Source organism: Hippoglossus hippoglossus, chromosome 10 (assembly GCF_009819705.1).
Source record: "Hippoglossus hippoglossus isolate fHipHip1 chromosome 10, fHipHip1.pri, whole genome shotgun sequence".
Taxonomy (NCBI): domain Eukaryota; kingdom Metazoa; phylum Chordata; class Actinopteri; order Pleuronectiformes; family Pleuronectidae; genus Hippoglossus; species Hippoglossus hippoglossus.
In genome coordinates, this window is record NC_047160.1 from 7,624,238 (window position 1) to 7,645,253 (window position 21,016).

The window sequence follows — 21,016 nt, forward strand, 5'->3', positions numbered from 1 at the left end:
CAGCCAAGAACACAAGGTGATGAAATCCAACAATGTGTTGACATTCAACTGAGATTTATTGTCACCTACAGCGATACAGTTGGTCTAAATAAACAGCAACAGAAATCCACAATGTAACTCTCTGTATCTACAGATTCTTCTTATTTACCTGTTAATGTGTCAAATTATTAGGCACCTTGTTAATTATCTGTTATTTGTTTATGACTGTTGCTCATATTTCATTTTTCAGTTTAACAGGGCGTTGCTGTAAATGAGAACATTTGCTGATGAAGGAAACTTCCCTCTACAAATAAATATAAGTTAAATAAACAAAATATAATTACTACAATATTGATAGATTAAATATATCATTAGATTAAATGACTTCAAAATGGCCGCTTGTGGATGTTGTTAAAAATGACTATTTCTTTATTTAATTGAATGACTTTGAAAGAACTTTCATTTGTCTTTAAGTTAAAAGCTGCAGTAATTAATTGATCAATTACCACTTGGGGGTAGCAGAGCAATCTAAAAACCAAGTGGCAACCCACAATGACGTTTGTGAGCTGCCATTTCGAGGCTGCTCTTTCCAAGCCTCAAGTTAGGCATTTTATCCATCGCCATCTTGATTTTTTGAAGGAGCCATATTTGCACCCATTGGATTGTACTGGCTGTCAATCACAAAGTATCCACACCCTAATGCGTATGGTGCTTTATCGTCTATTTTAATCTACATGTGACCATAATTTACATAAACATCGTAAACATCATGCTTTATTGAAGAAGACTTGAAACGAAAGTTTGAGACCATGAACTCCTCAGGTAAATGTTTACTGACGTTAAAAATCCAGAGAGAAGTCGTGGCATTTTCTCATAGACTTCTATAGAAGACTTATTTTTGTGACCAGTGGAGTCGCCCTCTGCTGGTCAATCAAGAGAAGGTTTCATGCACTTCTGTATCACCTTCACTTTCCCGACTCTTATTATATACGCTATTGGTACATTTTATATAGAGCTTAAAACACAATTTCTGATCAATAAAATTGTTATAGTGAACCTTTTAGCTAAGGATTGACTATTAACACATCGTGCAACTAAGAGCAACACTAGCGTCATTTGGCCTCTTGTTTTCTGTCCACCTGCCCAGTACAATATTACTATGTAGATTATCTCCTTTCTAAAATACCCTTGAGATATTAAGGTTATTAGTTGCTAGATATTTTACTATTAGATAGTTGCTAGTTTTATGGGTTTATTGGGTATATGAGTGCTGTGATATAAACTCCTGGCTGCTGCTTAAAACCAAGGCTGAGCAGAGAAAGAAGAGAAAATTTGCAGTGATCTAAAAAAAAGAAGCTACAGAGCTCTGTAGAGCTGAGGGAACTACAAATTTGGTTCTTAATTCTCTGTTGGTCCCTAACACAAGTGATACCTTTCACATACATCATTCCATCCATTGTTTATATAAAAGTATTGATTGGTACAACTTAGAAAATAGATGTTCTTTATCTACCCCTTTTTCTAGCTGCCATTTTATAACCAGCCTGCTTTTCTTTCCCCTCTGGAGCCACGCTACCGACCGTGTTTTCTCCTGAGTCTGTGATTAACCCGCACAGGCGCTCTTCTAATTATTTAGCCTCTTAATCTCATGAGGGCATCTGCACTCATACTGGGATGTTGTAAGGAGATCTAGTCACTGCTGCACCCCTGGGCCTTGTCTACAGCTTACTCTGAGAAGTCGTGGTTAAACTCAACACCTCTCCTGGGGTTTTATCAGGGTCTGGACAGTTCACAGTGTGTGTATGTGTGTGTACTCGTTTTTGCCACCTCTTTAGGACCTTTTCCAGCATAAACATTGTCAGAACCAGCAGACCTCACACAAATGTCAGACTAAGTTGCTGTAGAAACCTCTGTGTGTGTGTGTGTGTGTGTGTGTGTGTGTGTGCTCTTCTAAAATGAAAGCTGCCATTGTCATTATACCAAGGTTGCTTGTTCCTTTTTCATCCACAGGAACACCACATCTCACCCTTCAATGAATTTTAATCTCTTATATAAAGGCACACCTTGCATGAAGAGGATTTTGTCAAAAGTGGTCAGTTTTCAAAACCCCTATTTACGAAACAAAGGAGAAAACGCACAGAAGAAAAAAGGATCGTTAAAAAAAAAAAAGTAAGTTTGTTAATCTGAAAAATGTGTCCTTCCTCTACCTTTAACATAATGGAGAATGACCCCAAGTAAAGAAATCACAATGTCCTTCATTTCACTTTCATACTCATATTCAGTGCACTGCTTTTAAGAGTACTTCAAAAGCACAAGGAAAATCTTTCAAAGCCCACATTTCTAAACATGTGCTGTTAGAGAACACATTTTCCCTTTAACTTTCATTTTGTCCTGTCACTCTTATTGTATATAATGTATATAAAGAACTAATGTTCTTTAACATTACAAAGTAATGTGTCACGTGGCAACATGTGCATGACAAAATGTCTTGGTGAAGAAGATGAAGAGAAAACGATCTGAAAACCAAGCGAACCTGAACATGACCTACAGTATCTGCACACACACAGACACGTGACCAGCCTCTAAACTTTCCCTGGTGCATTTGACTGTGCAGTTTTGCTCGACAAATAAGCCCACTTAGAGAAAACACAGCCTGGCATCAAACAAAAACACAACAGGGCTAACAGCGTGGTGTGAGGTGTGCAAATGAGGCTGCACAAGACAAAGTTTAACATGAGAGGAATTCTGCATCGGCTGAGGGAAACTCTAGTTCTTTCAATTAATGTGGCGTTTCACTCACACACACACACACGCACGCACGCACGCACGCACGCACGCACACAAACAGAACCTTCCTCCCGGCCTGAAATGGACTCGATCATTGAGATTAGGCGATTTGTTGGCCGGCATCAATCCTGCTCCTAATATCGAGAGCGGTGAAATGAAGGAGGGTTCAAAGCAGGACAGAACGAGGGCTTCCTGGTAACACCTGTGACAAATCCTGCTCAACTGAGGGGAACAGAAAGCTGCCGGATAGACGTAAAGTACAGAGGAAGAATAAGAAAAAGGGAGACAGAGACAAAAAAGAAAGCTTGACCTCAAAGTATAAAGAGGCCAATTTAAATCCCATCTTGTTCTGGTCTATTTATTGTCTCTGTTTCAGCAGTGAGGCATCCTGGATGGCAAACTAATGCTTGAAGGAATTGTTCGACATTATGGGAAACACGCTTTGTTGTTTTCTTAGGTCAGATGGTAGGACTGATACCCTTCAAATACACAAATTAAGCTTTAACTCAATGACATAAATAGCCTTAAAAACTGTTTAATATGGATTAAATCAGCGTGATGTAATTGGCGATAAGTGAGTTTTTGGATTTCTTTACTTGATGTTGTTACTGTCGGACAGAGCCAGGCTGGTATTAGGACACGGTCACACATATGCAAATGCAGGCGAATGATGATGGACTGTGGAGGCGATTGGCGATTCATCGGTTGGTGAATGTGGGCAGTGCAGGATGTGATGCACACAGAAATCAAATATGAGGTCTGTTGTCCATTTGAGGCTGTGGTTGTTGTAGTGGTTGTTGGACGACCGCTTTTTGGGTTGCAAGAAAATGCACAGTGAAGAAGAGAGGAAGATGCTGGCATGGTTGGTGAGGAGAAGGAGGAAGATATGTCTTGTGGTGAGGTCAACCACAAAAAAATGCTATTGTTGAGGCTTTGAGATCGCCGGTCAAAGTTCACCAAAGTTGAACTCCACACAAAGCCACGATACAGAGTTGCGTCGCCACACAAAGTGAATGTTTACCCCCCCTTGCTCGCAGAGAATGGAGGCGAACGGGAGCCAAGGGTTCGCCACTGCTAAATATTCATGTGTGTGACAGTGTCCTTAAAGCAACACTGTATAATTTTTACTAGAGCAAAATCAGACGTTCGGTGTGAAGACTCAGTGAACCTGTGAAACATCAAACTGATTGTGAAGCTGCTGTTTTAAAGTGGAAGTTGCATAGTGTAGCTTTAATCTTCCAGTTTAATTCTTGGCTTGAAGCAAATATAAATATTTCCTAAATGTCTGTTCCTTCACACAGTGTGAAGTGTGTCATACAGAATAAATGCAGAAACAAGACAGAGAGGAATTAAGGGAACTGCACTAAGTTATTAAAGCTGCATGAACTCCTGAACTCTGTCTGACTTCAGAGCAGTGATATTCACAGGCGACGAATGAGGCCAGGAGTGGCACGGCCTACATGGGTGAGTGCTTGTTATCATCATCGCAGCGTTGGAGGAGGGGGACACAGTTTGGTCCTAACAGACATTAATCCACTTGTACTGCTCTGAGGTGACAGGCAACCAATGCTTTGACACATTAGCGAGATTTTGACTGAGCAGATCAAAGATACAGATATGTTTACGAATTTTAAACTAGACTGCGGCGGGGGGAAAAAACAATGAAATCATTCACTGAGCAAGGCATTTGCTCTTACCTCGTACAACATGGCTGCACAAATGAAAAATAATGACAGTCACTACAGAGGTTGACAGGTAGGAAACAGCATGATGGGATCATGATGGATGAGGGGAGAGATGGAGCTTGGGGAAAGGAGACAGGTAACAGTACAGCGCCTACGAGAGACAGGGGAGAGGGTGGGGGGAGGACAAGAGGAGTGAGTGACAGGGTGAGGCTGTCAGCTCCTCCGCGGTGCACTCTTTAGGGGAGCCCCCGAGCGTGTTCTGTTAAGTAAACAGCTGCAGCGACGAGAGCTCCTCAAATATTAATGGGGAGTGATCCCCTCCACTCGCCTTGTTCAAACCAACATTCCCTGAAGTGGACCGCAGCGCTGCATTCGGGAGCAGATATCCCGGCCTCTTGTAACGGGACGGTGGCCACTGGTGCCGCCCGCAGCCCCCGTCAAACCTGACAAAGCTGTAGGGATCAGGCCCGGGACACCAAGCCACAGAGAGGCCCCCTGCACATAACCCGAAACACAACTCCCATGTGGATCATTATCTGTGGCATCACAAGAAAAAACATTTCAGACGGCTAATGAAAACATACTAAAACACAGTTTATTCCCTCATCTGTGCGCATCAGACAGAGATGAATTATAAATGAAAGGGTGCTCAATCTGAACAGATCGATACTAACAAGGTCTGAATTAGCCATGACACAGTTCTTTCTTTCTGTTTTTACTTCACATATTCCTGCCATTCCTCTGTCTCACTGCCTCTCTGAGGAGGAGAGAACAGAAAAAACGATCCTATAATGAAGGCTAAAACAGTCAAGCTAACAAGGCAGAATTAGCTACTTTTACAGCCATCATTATGAAGTTATTAAAGAATATATATAGCTATAGCTGGGAAACTGGTAAATAAATGCGACTTTACTCATTTCTAACTCCTTTGATCGACCCACCGCCACCCCCAACGTCCGCCCCATCACCTCTCCACTGACAGGCGGACCAGGGGAATTGGCTGTGGAGGAGTAATGGAGCTTGTCGGAGAGCTCCCTGCTTCACACCACTTAGCCTCTCATCCAGCCAGTGCGGCTGGTGATATAGGAATATAAAGGGAGGGGGTGGGGGAGAGGTGCTCCCCCGATGAGACTCCGCCGGGACACGAAGCAGACTCTTCACCACCCAAACATTTCTCCTCACATCAGTCACGCCAGGCAGGCAGAGGAGCGTGCTGCACTAGCTCTCTCCACCACCTTCTCTCTCTCTTTGCTTCGTTAAGACACTCAGTCTCTGCCTAACCCCTGGCCAACAGTAACCTCTTCACGCACTCCTGCTGGGCGGACATGGTGTCCTACTTCATCAATAATTCCTAGGGTCAATCACTTCAATAAAGACAACTGCAGTCTCGGCTGCTGCCTGAATGGTGACAGCGGTATTGTTTTAAGAAGAGGGTATGAAAATATGATAATTCTTGTACCGTTTTCTTTGTGGAGAAACAAAATTGCAACCCACTGTGACCGTCCCCAGTTGTTTTGTGAACTGCCATTCCAAAGCCTCGAGTTTAGCACTTTGTCCAGTGCAACTTGGTTGTTTGAAACCAGAAGTAACCATATTTGGAGGAGGAGGGGGTGGGGCCTCAGCTCAAGGACACTGCACACCCACCTTCACCTGTAAACCACACCCATTGGACGATACTATCTGTCAATGACACTCTACACATGCTTAAATACAAACTGTGCTTTATCAGCTATTTGACATCATGCGGCATTGATAGGACTTGAAGCTAGTGATTCAGACCATAGAGTGTCGGAAAATTCCAGAGAATAGACGTCGCAGGCACTTCCATATTTGCTTCACTTTCAGGACCCTGATCCAACAGTTTTTAGGCCAAAGGTTTATATTCCTACATTTTATGTGAGAATCTATGTTAGACCTGTGCAATAATGGATGGATACTGGATACATAGTGTGACATTAGAAACCTTAAAGACACAGTAAAAAAAATGTTGGTAAATAGTAGTGATATAATGATATATGGCAAATACGCGTGTTCTCTGTGTACTTTAAAATGTTAAAAAAGAATGTATGTGTATATATATATATATATATATACACACACACATTCTTTTTTCTTTTTTTAAATAAGGAAGCGAACAGCACTGTGAATCAGCAGGGGCTGGGACACATCGGTAAGTGATGTCATCTATCATGACATTGGCGTGTGCACAAGAACTGTTTCTCCAGCGTTCAGCACACTGACTTGCAGCGGCTCACTGACTGCAGGTCATTTTTGTTATTCAAGAAAGCTGCAACCAGCAAAACCACAGTGAGTAAATTAACCATTCCAAACGTTTACAAGAGGCAATGCAGCCATTATTGTTATTCACCAACACTTTTCATGACCTTCCCTAAGTATGCCAGTTTAAACCACTTTTGTATGAAATCTAAACCACAATTGGTCTAAAGCTTTTGGGAAACGGTGGCTCACAACTATTACATTACATTACATTACATTTCATTTAGCTGACGCTTTTATCCAAAGTGACTTAACAATAAGTGCATCAACCATGAGGGTACAAACCCAGAACAACAAGAATCAAGAAAGTACAATTTCTTCAAAAAAGCAAAACTACAAAGTGCTATAAGTAAGTGCCATTTAAGTGCTACTAAATTGTTAGTTTAAACTTTTATTCAAGGTATAGTCGGAAGAGGTGTGTTTTTACTTTGCGGGGGAAGATGTATAGACTTTCTGCTGTCCTGATGTCAAGCAAACAGTCGTGATTTTGTTGAGTGTTTAGCTCGCAGTGAGGGAGCAACAAGCCGATTGGCAGATGCAGAGCGGAGTGAACGGGCTGGGGTGTAACGTTTGACCATGTCCTGAATGTAGACTGGACCCGATCCGATCGCAGCATGGTATGCAAGTACTAATGTTTTGAACTAACTATTAAGTAAACAAATTTAGTTGTGCAAGGATTAATTATTATGACTTTGGTAACCCACTCATTATCATGGAGGTCCTTGTCTTAAATTTGTTTCTGAATGCGCTAAAATGTAGACTTACTGGCAACCAACCGCAGAGACAATATGCTTCTTGTTTACACTGGCACATGCATGACCAATGTACTTGAATGGTCATGTGACATGCACAGAGCTATAACGGTCATCTGGACAGAGATCCTTTCCATTTTAAAATGCTGCATTAAATGAAAATGTATCATTATGAACATAGCCTGAGTCTACTAAGTACAAGTTAAGAAATCATGGTCAACAGAAACAAGTGTTGGTTTGAGAATCTTAAGGATTGACCATACTGTCTGCATTCCATGAGTTGCATAATCATTCCAGGCATACTAAAATGAATGAAATGTGTACCAGATCTCTCATTCCATTCTATTCCAGTAAGTGGATGTATTATATCTGGAGCACGCACAGTCGCAGCATACAGTCAGCGCGGGCACAAAGTGCTCGCAAAGGGGTCCATGCGTATCCTAGCGAACATTGGGGGATGAAAACATAAATGTCACAAGGACCATAGCGGATCCCAATGGACTGGTGGGAGCGGAAACTATGAATTTGATATAACAACATCACAGTACTTCAACCTTTAAAGAAGACAATAATATTGCCATGAGCCGTTTTCAGATATGACCTCCGGGTAAAATGCGGAGAATTGGCTACAGAGTTTAACCAGAATCTGCCTTTCACACATGCACAACAAAGCAGGAGGCATTCACAACAGCAACAAATCCTCCGCATTATTCAGGCGAGAGGTGGAGCACCCAGGTGCAGCACGCTGAGGCAGGAAGTGACATATTAACTACACTGCGTAGATCACATGATCATGTTTACACCACCCTGACAATGTCATCAGCTCTTATCACCACAAACTCTCTTGACATCTTCGTTGGTGTCTTCTACTTGTGTGTCACCTCTTTTTCAATCCAGTGGGGATCCCCTGCTGTGTTCACACATCGACTTTTCCTGGATTTCTACAGTATTTATACTAGGAGGCAAGGCGGATAAAGTCCGTAGAAACTGCTAAGGGTGTTACTCGGACATTTGCGTTCACACATGCACCTCCTCTGGAGAAAATACAGAGGATCTGCGGAGTTCAGTGCGGGTCTGAAAGCAGCTATGGAGAGGTCACTTGTCAGTGGGTAAACACAGGTCATCTTAGGTGTTTGAACACATGGGTGGTGGGAGTTATATTTCAGATGAGGACAGTCTCCCTCTTTTAGAAGAAGTTAAATTTGGTTAATTGTTGTTACTCATTTATATTGTTCTAAATAAGCCATGAGAACCCACAGATGTGAGATCAGCCCTTCTGCCCTGCTCCACCCTGCCCTGACACGGTTGTTATGTCTGCATGGCTTAGCACATGTTGCGTAAGCATTTCAATATTTCATAGGCCAAAATGAAAAATGCATCTCTTTGAACTTTAAGTGCATGGCAGGAGCAGGAGGACGAGAGCGAGCCGTTGGGGTCGCAAGGTGAGGGAAGAACTATGAAAACTTAGAGGATGATGAGAAATAAATGGGTCGCTCCCTGGCTCCGTGACAGTCTTATAATCTTTCTATTCGGGGAAACTCTGTGCAGATATTACAGAACTGCGATCTGAATAATGTTCAAACAACTTAGACCTGCGAGTGAACCTACTGCAGAGCGCCAAAGTGGAAGATGCCTTTCATAAACAACGAGACCTTGAACATTTATTTAGGAGCAGGTGTCCCATGCCACAGCCTGCCAAACGCCACGCACAAAGAAAGAGATTGACATGCAAACAGCTTCAGGTCTTGTTGGGGCTGCCCCCACAGAGCTGAACTCAAATAGCTTCACACTGAGGGGGTGATCGCAGTCGTAATAACGGGTAGTAAAAAGGGAAGTTTAGCAGGCGAAACACATCAGTGGTAAAGAATCGTTCAGGCTCTAGATTTATACTGACTGTGCCCATGACCCTGCAGAGAGGATAAATATAAACAAAGTGACATCTAAGAATAGGCGCCATTTGGGTTAATATGAAGACAAATTGTACTTTCTCAAACACGTCTTGTTAATAGATGTGGCTGCTCAAATGTGATTTTGCATTTGCATTGATTTAGCTCAGAGAGTCGCCTTTGATGAAACAGAACTAAGGGCATTTCTGAAAAGGATATTTGTTATCATCCATTAAGTTGGAGGAAAAAGTCTCACATGATGTATGAAGATGCCGGGTGATTCATTTAAAGGAGCTCATTAGCTCAGTATGAGATGTGTTCATGTCAAAATGCTGCTTTCACTCTTCAACCTCTGCCTTTTCTTTCCTCCTCTCCTCTCCTCTCCTCTCCTCTCCTCTCCTCTCCGTCCCGCCCGATGCACCAGTCATCACACGCTGAAAGAAACAAAGGCTCCTTCTCTCAGCTGGAGCTGGGAGGAGCTGTCAGTCCCTTCAGCTCTGTTTGATGATAGCATTTCAAATGACACTTTGATCCTCACTCCACACTGTTTGTTTTTCCCCTATGATGAAATTCAGCTCGAGAGGCGTGCAACAGGGCACATCATTAAAATGTGGCTCAAACACGGAGAAGCCACACTCGTCCCGAGAAACCGCCCCTGACAACTCTTGTCACGTCGTAAAGAATGCGACATAGTAGGTGGCGTAGGAATTGTAAAGATGAACAAAAGAATCATGTGCTGTCCCTGAAGATGATTCAGTGACACCGATGCTAAAACAAAATGCGGGTCTCCCTGCAAAGACTGAATGGGAATAATTAATCTAATGAGGCAGATCTGTCAGAGCTAAGCGTTGTCTCTGGCCTGAGCAGAGTAAGGCACAATTTCCTGCCTTCAAGCTAAAGAAGAAAGAGTACATTTGGAGTAAAAAACTTCACGAAAGGTTTCCTTTATCAACTAAGACACGTCTTTACTATTCAAGGACAAAAGATAAAACAAGCAATGGAGAAATAAAAAAGATTTTACGTTTTAACTGCATTTTCTTTTTTTAAATTGTCTTTTTCCCATCATTTCTGAAACAAGCTCAAAGGCAAAGCTCAACAGTCGTCCTCTCCACAGGTCCTCCCAGAATCAACATAATACACCAACTCTCAATCTCAGTGGTAAAATCAGCCTTTGTTCAAATATAATGGTGGAAATGCAGAAGATGAACAGCCCAAAGTACAAGTCTGAAAGTGTTGGCTCTTTTTTCTTCTGTGGTGATAATCCCGCTATTGAAGATTTCTAGAGCCACAGCTGAAATAATATGCAAATATCCACCCCATGGGGCGCTGACTGGCTGACATATTATCAGCAGAGAGGCAGCCGTCGCGTTTTTTTTTTTTTTTCTGAAGGGGGGGATGTGAGTGTGGTCAAATCAAAAAAGGTGTCCTGTAAAGCACGCGAGACAACAGGAGCACTTTAAACAGGATGCCAGCCCTGTTGGGAATAGGATGAGGAGGCCTCCCGTGGAGACAGGAGTGCCTGGCAACCTACATAAAGCCTGCCGAGATAAGGCAGACAGTTTGGAAAGCCAAACAATGGGAACTGAAGGCATGTGAAAAATGAAAACAAAGGTTCATTTGGACGAATAAGAAGTGAAATGATTCCCAGGATGGGGTGATTTCATGTGTAGCCATTCAGCAACCTTCTGGTTAGTGAGGCTGTGATGACGACTCCTCCCTAACTATGGTTTACATGTGAGTTAACCCCTGACCAAGGACGTGCAATGACATGTGAGGGGCTATTGCAGTATTGTTTCTTACTTTGTGATACTCTACATATGAATGTCAGGAACATTCAGGCGAGGGGTGGCGCCCAGGTGGAGCATGCAGGGATATGACGTATGAATTCTACGGGGGAAATTTGTTGTTTTGAACCAGCAAATCGACACCGGCTTCCACCCTTATTACCAAAAGCTCTCAAATCTCGTTGTCTTTCCAGGTTTCCATCTTCTTCGTGAAGGGCGCCTCTGTTTTATCCTGAGATATCAATTTTGTGACATCACACGTAAGAAACGTCAACACATGCCCACTAGCAGGGAATTTTACTGCTGTTTCCCCACCTGTGCTCACTTAGACATTTCACAGACATTTTTACGAGGGGGCTGGCAGGAAAAGTTCTGGAAAATATTGGGTGCAACTGGTTGGGACATTTGTGTTTTTAAATACAACCCCGAGTTCAGTGCATGTCTGAAAGCAGCTTATGTGCTTTTTCACCTTCTAGAATAATTCTGCCTAAGCTCCACGATGCACCTTTAAGAATACAGAATTTCTTTTTCTTTTCTTTAATATAAAAACACACTCTGCACTTACCCCTCTCCTGTCTGACATGTCTAACGTCTCTTCTGATGCTTAGCATGCTCTCCCTCACTCCCTGGTCTGGAGCCTTGTGGGTGTGCCTCGTCTTAAATACAATTATTAGAATCAGAAAAAAAGAATAGCATTGTCCACAGCATTTTCCATTCAATTCCAATCATTTCAGACCAAAACGTCTGACTGACTCATCAACATTCATCTCTCATTGTTAGAAATGCACAAAGAAAACTGAACACTTCAGGGCAGCCAGCTGAGTTTTCATGGACGTGATTCTGACAGTGACTTGACTCAAAGATTTCAGGTGAAGGCCAGGAATTAGACTGGGGTCGGCTATATCTACTGTAGTTGTGTTTATAGAGATATGTATTACTTTCTCATGCTGTCTGAACTGAAGCTTTTGGGGGTTAGCCTCGGTCGGAAAAACATTTATTTAACATATTGATTGAAAGAGTTGTTTGCAGTTAGTTCACAGGTTACTTCCAACACCAAACTGCTTCTGAGTGAACAAACCATCTTCACATTAAAATAATTACATGGGAAATGTTTACTTGACATTTCCATCATGATTTTTTACCTACTGATCTGCTGCTTACCTGTTAGCTCAGTCCCTCAGCTCCTTCTCCTCCTCAATGTTATGCTCCTTAGAAAGAAGCTAGCTAGCCAGTGAGCTCACTAGCTAGCCAGTGAGCTCACTAGCTAGCGATGGTTCATGTGATAGCATAATATAAGGCCATACTGCATGACGTGATAGAAACATGAGAAGCTGGGCATTGTTTGAGGGTATTAGTCATAGTCCCATTGGTTTTATATCATTAGTCATTAGCTGCTTCATAAATATTTGAATGCTACGTGCTCCATCATGGCTTTGCCTCACCTTTATGTTCCCCCAGAGGGGCAGCTGAGGGCAAATGGGTTGATGCCAGGGCAGCTATATAGCCCGGCCTTGTGTGTAAAACGTTTTTGTGTCTAAACATTGGGACGAACAGATGTGAGGCTCCATTGACATGTAGATGAGTTATTGAATAATGTCCTAGAACATTGTATTTAAAGTTGTTTGATGAATTTCTGATAAAAATGAGATTGACATAGAGCCAAACCCAAGTTTCCATGACTGATATAGACTTCTCACAGTCATATGAGCTAATATGTTGTCCTATATACGCCCGTATGAAAACGTTTTTTTACAGCACATGATGCAGAAAAAGAGGGTGTATGAGTATAATTCATTATTTTATAAGTGACCCGCAGCTTCAGATGAGGGTTGGTGGATGATTTGTCTTTAAATTCTGTCATTTTAATAGTAGTCTGATTTTTGATGAAGCTGCAGAGTGGTTGGTTCAGCACTTACAGCTCCATTACTCCTGGTGGCAGTGGTCAACAGGCTGCTGCCTCAAAGACCAACACAGCTTTGGTCAAATGTGGTGAGGTGTTTTTATGTTAATTTAAAAAATCTGTTCATCCATCTAAATTCCGAATTGTCAGTGTTTTATAACCGGGAGGTGAAAGCTTTTGATATTGATATTGATATTGATTGAAAACGTTGCTTAAACAACCCTCGAAGAGAAGTATAAACGTGGATGAAAATATAAACTATCATTCTTAACAAAATAAATCCATCATGTGAGAATTGTGACATCAATTCAAACGAGTATTCAAATAACTGCAGGGATAAAATACATTTTAGATACAAGCGGGGTCCAGCTGCAGCCTTGCAGACCTTTCAAATCATGTTGCCATTCAAACCTCCCCTACTCTCATTCACCACAGTCATTTGTTGGCAGAGAAAAAGAGTCCGAACGCCACCTTCACAGCTGCAGGCAAATCTGTGAGGGTACAAAGGTATATTTTTATACCTGTAGATTTTACAACACATCACGTTCACGTTATCTGCCTGACTCACATGAGGAAAATGTGACACACTAGGGAAAACACACATTAGATTCACATGCAAACCATCTTCATTTAATTGCAAACTGCCCCCAAACATCTATTTTGTATTTGCCTCTGGTGAGCGATTGTTTTTTATGAGTCTGCCTTCACAAACACCAGACTGGATAATGAGAGGAAATAATAAGATGGATGGCAGCGGTGGTGCATTCGCTGTACCTGGGATGTTTTGTGCTTTTGTCTCTCAGCAGCTGATGTTTCTTCCTCAGGCTCACAAACACAAACATGTTCTCACAGGCTGTTCACTGCAGACACTGACTTTTTTTTCCTTCAAGAGAAATCACAGAACTCAAACAGACAAGATAGCACTCCACAGAATTGCACAGCTTTATTGAGTATCAATCTATACAACAGCTTTCACAAAAAAAATCACAAAAATCTCATTACAAGTAAAACAAATAAGTGATGCATAATGATAAGATGCAGCAATTACGCTAAAACCAAATTACGAGTTGAAAGAAGATGTGGTAATGGCTGGTATACCCCCATCGTGTCTGGTAAACGACGCTCGAAGGAGCCCATTGGACATAGGAAAACTGCCTTTCCCCATCATTAAGTTATTAGATTAGCCTGGGGCAGCAAGTAAACAACTTCAGACATCTCGGAGCAGGCGCACATCCCACCAGTCCTCACTGTTATTGGATTACTCAGGGAAAACTTCTCCAGAATACAAAAACGACTCCACGGAGAGATGGAGGCAGGGAATGATTATTGGAAAGCAGCTGATGGGAAGAACAGAGGAAAGGTTTGCTCGGGCCAGACGCCTGGAGCACTTAGGATCGAGCGGCTGGCTAACGAGCGGGAGACAGGGGATGGATGCTGAGGGCAGCGAGGTCTGATTTTGATTATTGGCTGCTGTATGGAGAGGCAGCTAGGGCCTGCCAGGTTTCTGCATCATCCACCTCCTGCCACATCTCGTTTGGGTTACTGCCACGGCAAACGTCCACTCAGCACTATCGGAGACAAATGAGGGCGAACGCCTCTCAAGGTCACCAACCGACTCCAGCAGGGCCACTGGGGGTGTGCCTTTCTAATTCCTTATACACTTAGAGTAATTAAAACCCATCCAGGAGAAGAAGGGGGGGAGTCGATAGAATTTTTTGAGACTGCTAATGAGATGCTAATTTGTTAGCCCAGTAGGAATGAGGTACGAGGAACTCAAGGACACAAAAGAAGATTTATTCACACTTTCATGGAGTGAACTTTTTTAAATTGTGGTATGAGTGTTTGTCCCCGCAGAAGTTTTTCGAGCAGTGCAGACTGCAGGTTGCCCGGGATCTTTACGTTTGATAAAAAATATATGAGTGTCCTTTCAAGTTGCTTCCAAACTACGGATCATTTACAGAGCGTGGCCCCCGTGAGCTCAGAGTAAAGTGGAGAAAGCTCCCCAAACTCACAGCAGCGAGTGCAGCCACGTACAGCTCGCCCTCATGCTGCCTGAAACTAGTCCAAGTCAGACCTGTTTTCCAACACCCCACTGTGCCAGCCTCCCATGGACTCACTGAGTCATTCCAGGAGCACCAGGCTGGCTGTCCCATTTTTTTTCAACCGATATCACACAAACTCTCTGATATCTGCACACACACTCCAGCTGCAACCCCCCCCTCGCCGCCACATATTTGACTGTATAAGCAATCGGGGCCAATCCCGTCCTCTCATGTTTATTAATTGGGTTTGCTCTTTGGACTTGAGTGTGACTCCCCTCTGGGTGAAGCCTGCTCCTCGGGCTGCAGAGGAGCACCGAGCTGTGATGAAAGTGAGCAGACAGCAGCACGGTCTTGTTCTTTCCAGCGGCACTGCAGTCGGGAGAGGCTCATTTTCTGAAGTGTCATTTTACACAAGCGCTGCGCAACAAAAAGTGGCTAGATCCCTCTCAGGCACAGGGGCTTTTAGCTCCTACACAATAATAACCCAAACAAGTCATTAAAATGAAAAAAGTTAAATAAAAGCTTGTCTCGTTAACAGAGGAGGATAATCTAATTTCTAATCTGCAGGCTCAGGCTGAGCATCACTACAGCAGCAGCAGCACGGCTCTGAAGGACACATCGATGGGGAAATAACAACAATTAGAGCTTCCAATCATCCAAAAATGCCAGAAGATGGTTTTAGATGAGTTTCTGCATCGTCTGGCGGTTGTACAGGGGATATAGACAGAGAGGGTGGGTGAGAGAGAGGGGATGACATGGGACTAAAAGTAAAATCACACCACAAACACAAATCTGTGCCGTAGTCAGCTGAGTCACCGTGTTAGGACTCTGATTTGGAATCAGAAAAGTGTTGCAGCCCAAAGTGGAACTGAGTGAGTATAGAGTACACACACTGATTTACCAACTATCTTTCTATAAATACTGTACAAGACAGACACTTAAGGAAAACAGTTGGAGACTCAAGTGCATTTCATAATGATTTAGTCATCTATGAAAAAGAAAAAAGTTGTATTTTTTTCATTTATTGTAAATAGTACTACTACTGATAATTACTAACACTAAAAATGTACACATTTTGAAAGATTACTGCTTTTAATGTGTATTTTATATTTCTATTAATTAACTTAATTAACTTTTATTTGCTTCCTCTGTTTTTTAAGTTTTGTTTTTGAAATGTCTTTTAAAATTGTTAAAAGCGCCACACAAACAGAAGTTTTCATTAATATGATGAGGGACTGTTAGTAACACTATAAATACTTAGTTTTCCTCTAGCATCTGATCTTGCAATGCAATACAGCAACTACAGCATTATTACATTTTTCCATGTTTAGACACTCATTTAGGTTTGAGGTTCGACACATCTGAGAAAGACGGGCTTCTGAGTGTTAGATCATGGATGTGAACCCCACGATATAAGACCACCCCCTTAAAACTTGAAGGTGATAGAAAATGTCCCACTTCCATCTCTGGAAAATGTAAAGCCAGGCAGCAAAAGAAATCAGTAGAATACGTGATTCCTAGGGGACTAATGAAAGGTTACAAACATGAGTTCTAAACTTTTAAATGAATTTCCAACTTTTTTCAGTTATTTATATAATTTTACATTATTTCACCAACTGGAACTGATTATTTAATAATAACAATTAAGGAATACTCCATTATTAGGGATTCTACAACAATCCGATGCATTTCCATATAATTAGTTGATAGATGAAAAAAGACAGCTCTTAGGTATCTCAGCACTTATGCCGGGATCTCCAGATTTTAGTCTCTATATGGGACAAACTTCAAAAATGTTACTTAAGAATAGAATGCAATGGTAACAAGCTGCTGTGGAGATGTTTATCCATGGAAGGACATTCTCAAAGTAGTTATGGAGAATGTATTCAACAAAGTGAGCAATGGAAAGTAATATAATGAGTAATGCAGTTATTGTAGCTGATGACTAATAAGTAAAGTAACATAATTACTTCTTGAAAATGTAGTAAGTAATGATAATTGCAACATCTAAATGAGTGCAGTGCCACTTTGAGTAATCTATGCCATCTCTATGCCACTGCTGCAATACAAATCATATATCCAGCTATGTGCAGCATCACATACTAATACACTCTTCAGAAATATTGGACTCCATAATTTATTAACAAAATTAAATTCTCAGCATGCACAAGATCAGATTCTCATTTTAAAAAAGATTGATTTAAGGGATGAGCATCCTGCACAGGTTTGCAGATTCCCATTTTCAACTAAATGGACAACATCAGGCCACTGAGCACGAGGCACGATCACAGCACGCGGGGGAGTATGGTGTTATCGTCTCACTAATGTGAATCAAAATGAAATCCAAGAGTCTGTCACACATGGAAGTGGATGCTGCCGTTTATCCATTACGAAGTATTTCCCTGGTATCCTATAAAGAGATCCGCTAAGGCTCATTAGACTGTCAAATGGCATATGAGTCTTTTTGCACAAGAGCCACGCATCATTAGAAATTCCTAATGTCTTACCTATTTCCTGGTATTGATCTTGAGGAAAGCCTAATGTTAAAGCTGCCTGTCATCTCACTGCTTAAAAGACAAAGATTGAAACAGCGATTGCATTTTCTATTGTTTGGAGACGTTGACTTCAAAAGGGTGAAAACCTCTGGTGTAGTCTGAGGCTTGGGAAAGCTGAGCGGAGCAGGTGGAGCTGGAAGGAGAGGAGAAGCAGGGATAGAGGGAGCACTCAGAGATGGGAGATAGACGAGTGGAAAGGGGAAGCCCTTTGATCTCTGGTAGAAGTGAGTGCTGAAGAAGAGAGAAAGAGAGCAGCAGAGAAGATTGCAAACAAGTCATGCACTCAATTCCCAATAGTAGCATGAACACGAGAGGAAGAGACAGACGGAGGGAGAAAGACAGAAGGGGAAAGAAAAGTCAAGTAGACTGAGCGAGACAGCCATGGAGAGAGAGGATGACAGGGTCTGAGAGAGATAGAGATGGAGAGGAACAGAGGAGAAGCGAGTGAGAGGATGAAAATGAAGTAGATGGAAACAGATAAGACCAGGATGTTAAAAGGGTTTCAGTCTGGGGGCTGTTTGGGGAGTTCTCTCAAGTCCTATGCTAACGCAATTACTATCGAACCCCTTCTAGGAAAGTGCAGGCTAACCACAGCGGCAGTCTCTAACATAGTTAGTGTGTAACAACCGAGTCAAACCCCATGGTCCCCATTAAACCTCAAGTTTTAATTAGCATGTCAGGATGGTGCTGCGTTTCACAGCCCATGAGTGTGCCTTCTCAAAAAAAGTTGGCCCAGCAAGTCCACACATCTCGCTTCAAGTGGAAACCCCGAGACAGCAAACAGAGCGGCTGCATGGTTCTGAAAAGGCCCGCGTGGGGTGATAACAAAAGCTCAACATTAACTGTGAAAGGGATATTTCACAACAACTGTTGCTAATATGGCGGCACTGCGAAAGAAAAGTTGTGTTCCCATGTGTCGTCAGGGAGTTAACTTGAAACCAGCGCCTAAACTTTTCAACCAATACTTCTGCTGTCCAGTAGGCAACAAACTATTAACATCAAAAACAGAGTCATGGTGGCACAAGTAAAGACGAGTAGAAAAAGTCAACTTCAGTGTCATGGACTTTTTCTGCTCGTCTTTATTTGTGCTTCTATCACTCTGTATTCTCTGTGATACTAGAAACACTTTCATGTCCGTACGTTAAGCTAGTTAGCTTAGCTTAGCTTGGCTAATCAACTTGAAAAATTGGAAATAGCTAGCCAGCTCTGTGGTGCTCTATGGAATGTGCGCTCTGCAAGCTATGAACGTATTAGTGTCAAACTACTCATTTAGCCAGGATTAGTCTTAGTCCATATTAATGGTCTGCTGTTGCTGCTTAATTGAAGATTCTCTAACACTTGAGAAATAATAATAATACTACTCATATGGAAATTACCATTGTACCACACTGATTTTGCTGACATAGTTTGAACACCTTGGTAGCCTACAAGGTGTGATTTCATTTTGCCTCCAGAACAGCTTGTTCTCTCAAGCACAAATTCGCTGATTAGACACATAGCTCCCCGTAAGGTCTTACTTTCCCCTTCCACCACCTTCAAGTGTCACTTCACTGATCAGTCATTCACTCTCTGCAATCACCTGCCTCCTGCACCGCCATCTTCTTGTTCTCAGCTGACAGCAGTTGAACCGCCGCATGCGCAGGTTTGACAATTTGCACTTTGTTCCCCCCACATCACTGAGCTGTTATTTCAAATACGTCTGCTAGATTGAACCTGTCCAACTAGTGAGCCTCCTCTGACCTCTCATCTGTGAGCGGCTTCCGCAAACCACCGCTGACTGGCGTTTTTTTCACTCGGTGAATAACAGTCATCACCGACTGCAGCGCGCCAATATCTCAGGGGGCTGTCACTTTTCTGGAGCAACATGTCTGGCACCAACAACCACGCTACATCTAAAGTCACTTAAACCACACGCCTCTGCCATTCTAGCATTTAGTAGAACAGCAGCTGAACGTCTCATCCCTGTCTGCGTGCATTATGTTTCTGCCTTTTTTTTTACATGTGACTCACTGCCTGGAGGAGTGAGCTGCTGACGTTCACAGGGATGCGAAGCCAAGAAAGTGGAAACAGACAGTGTTGATTTGAGAGCATCAATTATCAGTTTCAAATTGTAATTATGATGCTGGTTCTTCAGTGTGCCAGTTAAAAGCGCTCTTGTTTTTGTTGCGACAGGTTTGGACAAACTGTACTCACTGCTTACCTTGGAAAATGGCAGCATTCTGGATGATGAGGCGTTTGAGTTGAGCGCTGACCACCTGCAGACCAGACTCCATGTTGCTGCGTGCGGCTACCTGATACCGCTCCTCCATCTTCTTGGAACAGCAGGTCGGGCCTTTTGTTTGGCAAACCTGCAGATCCGAACCTGGCAGGAAATCAACACAGACAGGACAGGAGTCTTGATGAAGGAGCTGGAAGGCTGTCTTTGTTTAACTGTTTTTAAAAACAGAAAAGAAACATTCTTCCTTTTCACACACACAATGAGATTCAGCAGCATCCTCTGCATGCAGGAAACACTATCTACTATCCGTAATGAGAATGTGAATATAATGTAGCAGCTGTGTTATTTAGCAGGCTTCAAGTCAAAAATAAATTGCTGCTTTAAAAAAAAAGAGTCATTTTGATGATAAATTTGAGCAAAACACCAAGGCCGTGATGCTCTCCTCAGAGATCAGTTTGGTCAACAGACAGTTCCCCACCACTCAAGGCTGCGTTTTTTCACACCGAGGATCAAAAGGAGTATTTTTTTTGCCAAAGAGATGGGAGCTGGGAGCGGTGCAGCGTGCAGACAAACAAACCCAGGTTCTTGCATTCACTATATGGCATCAAGAAAAAAAAAAGCAACAAGTGAGATAGAAGGCAATGAAACAACATTTCTGCACCTGGCCGCAGACACTAAGGGTTGTTTACACAGATGAGAAATAATTGGATTCCCAGAGCTCTTTTGAAAGGTGCAGATGTACGCCAGAGCGAGAAAAGCTTAGGGTGACAAGGATGTTTCATTGGGGCCGCGCACAAACCGGATCAAAAAACAAACGCCCTGGAGAAATTCATTTAATTTGAAAACAATCCCGGTGAGCAGGGAGATGAAGTCTGTGCGCTTAGAATTCAGTCTGATCAAGGATAGAGACGGAACCTCTAGCTGGTGCAGCGGCGACGATGAATGAACTGCAATTCTGAGTGGGGACGGACTGAAGGACATCTTTTATAAAGAGCTATTCTTGTTTTTAATACCTGAACATACCTCTACTATTAAATTGTCACAGCTACACTGCAGGATGTATGAACTCTGGTCTACAAAGTTTGAAAAGCAGTTTATACTGTAGTTAAAACTAATGTGGGTTTTCAAGCAATGATGCCTTTACAAAAGAG

General features: G+C 42.4%; 1 protein-coding gene across 1 annotated transcript in view; it reads right to left on the reverse strand.

Moving 5' to 3' along the window:
- gpc3 (glypican 3) overlaps positions 1 to 21,016 on the reverse strand; it is a 115,475-nt gene that overhangs the window by 85,331 nt on the left and 9,128 nt on the right. The window contains exon 2 of the mRNA XM_034598224.1: positions 19,848 to 20,009. Coding sequence (XP_034454115.1) covers positions 19,848 to 20,009 — 162 coding nt within the window. The remainder of the gene's footprint in view (positions 1 to 19,847; positions 20,010 to 21,016) is intronic.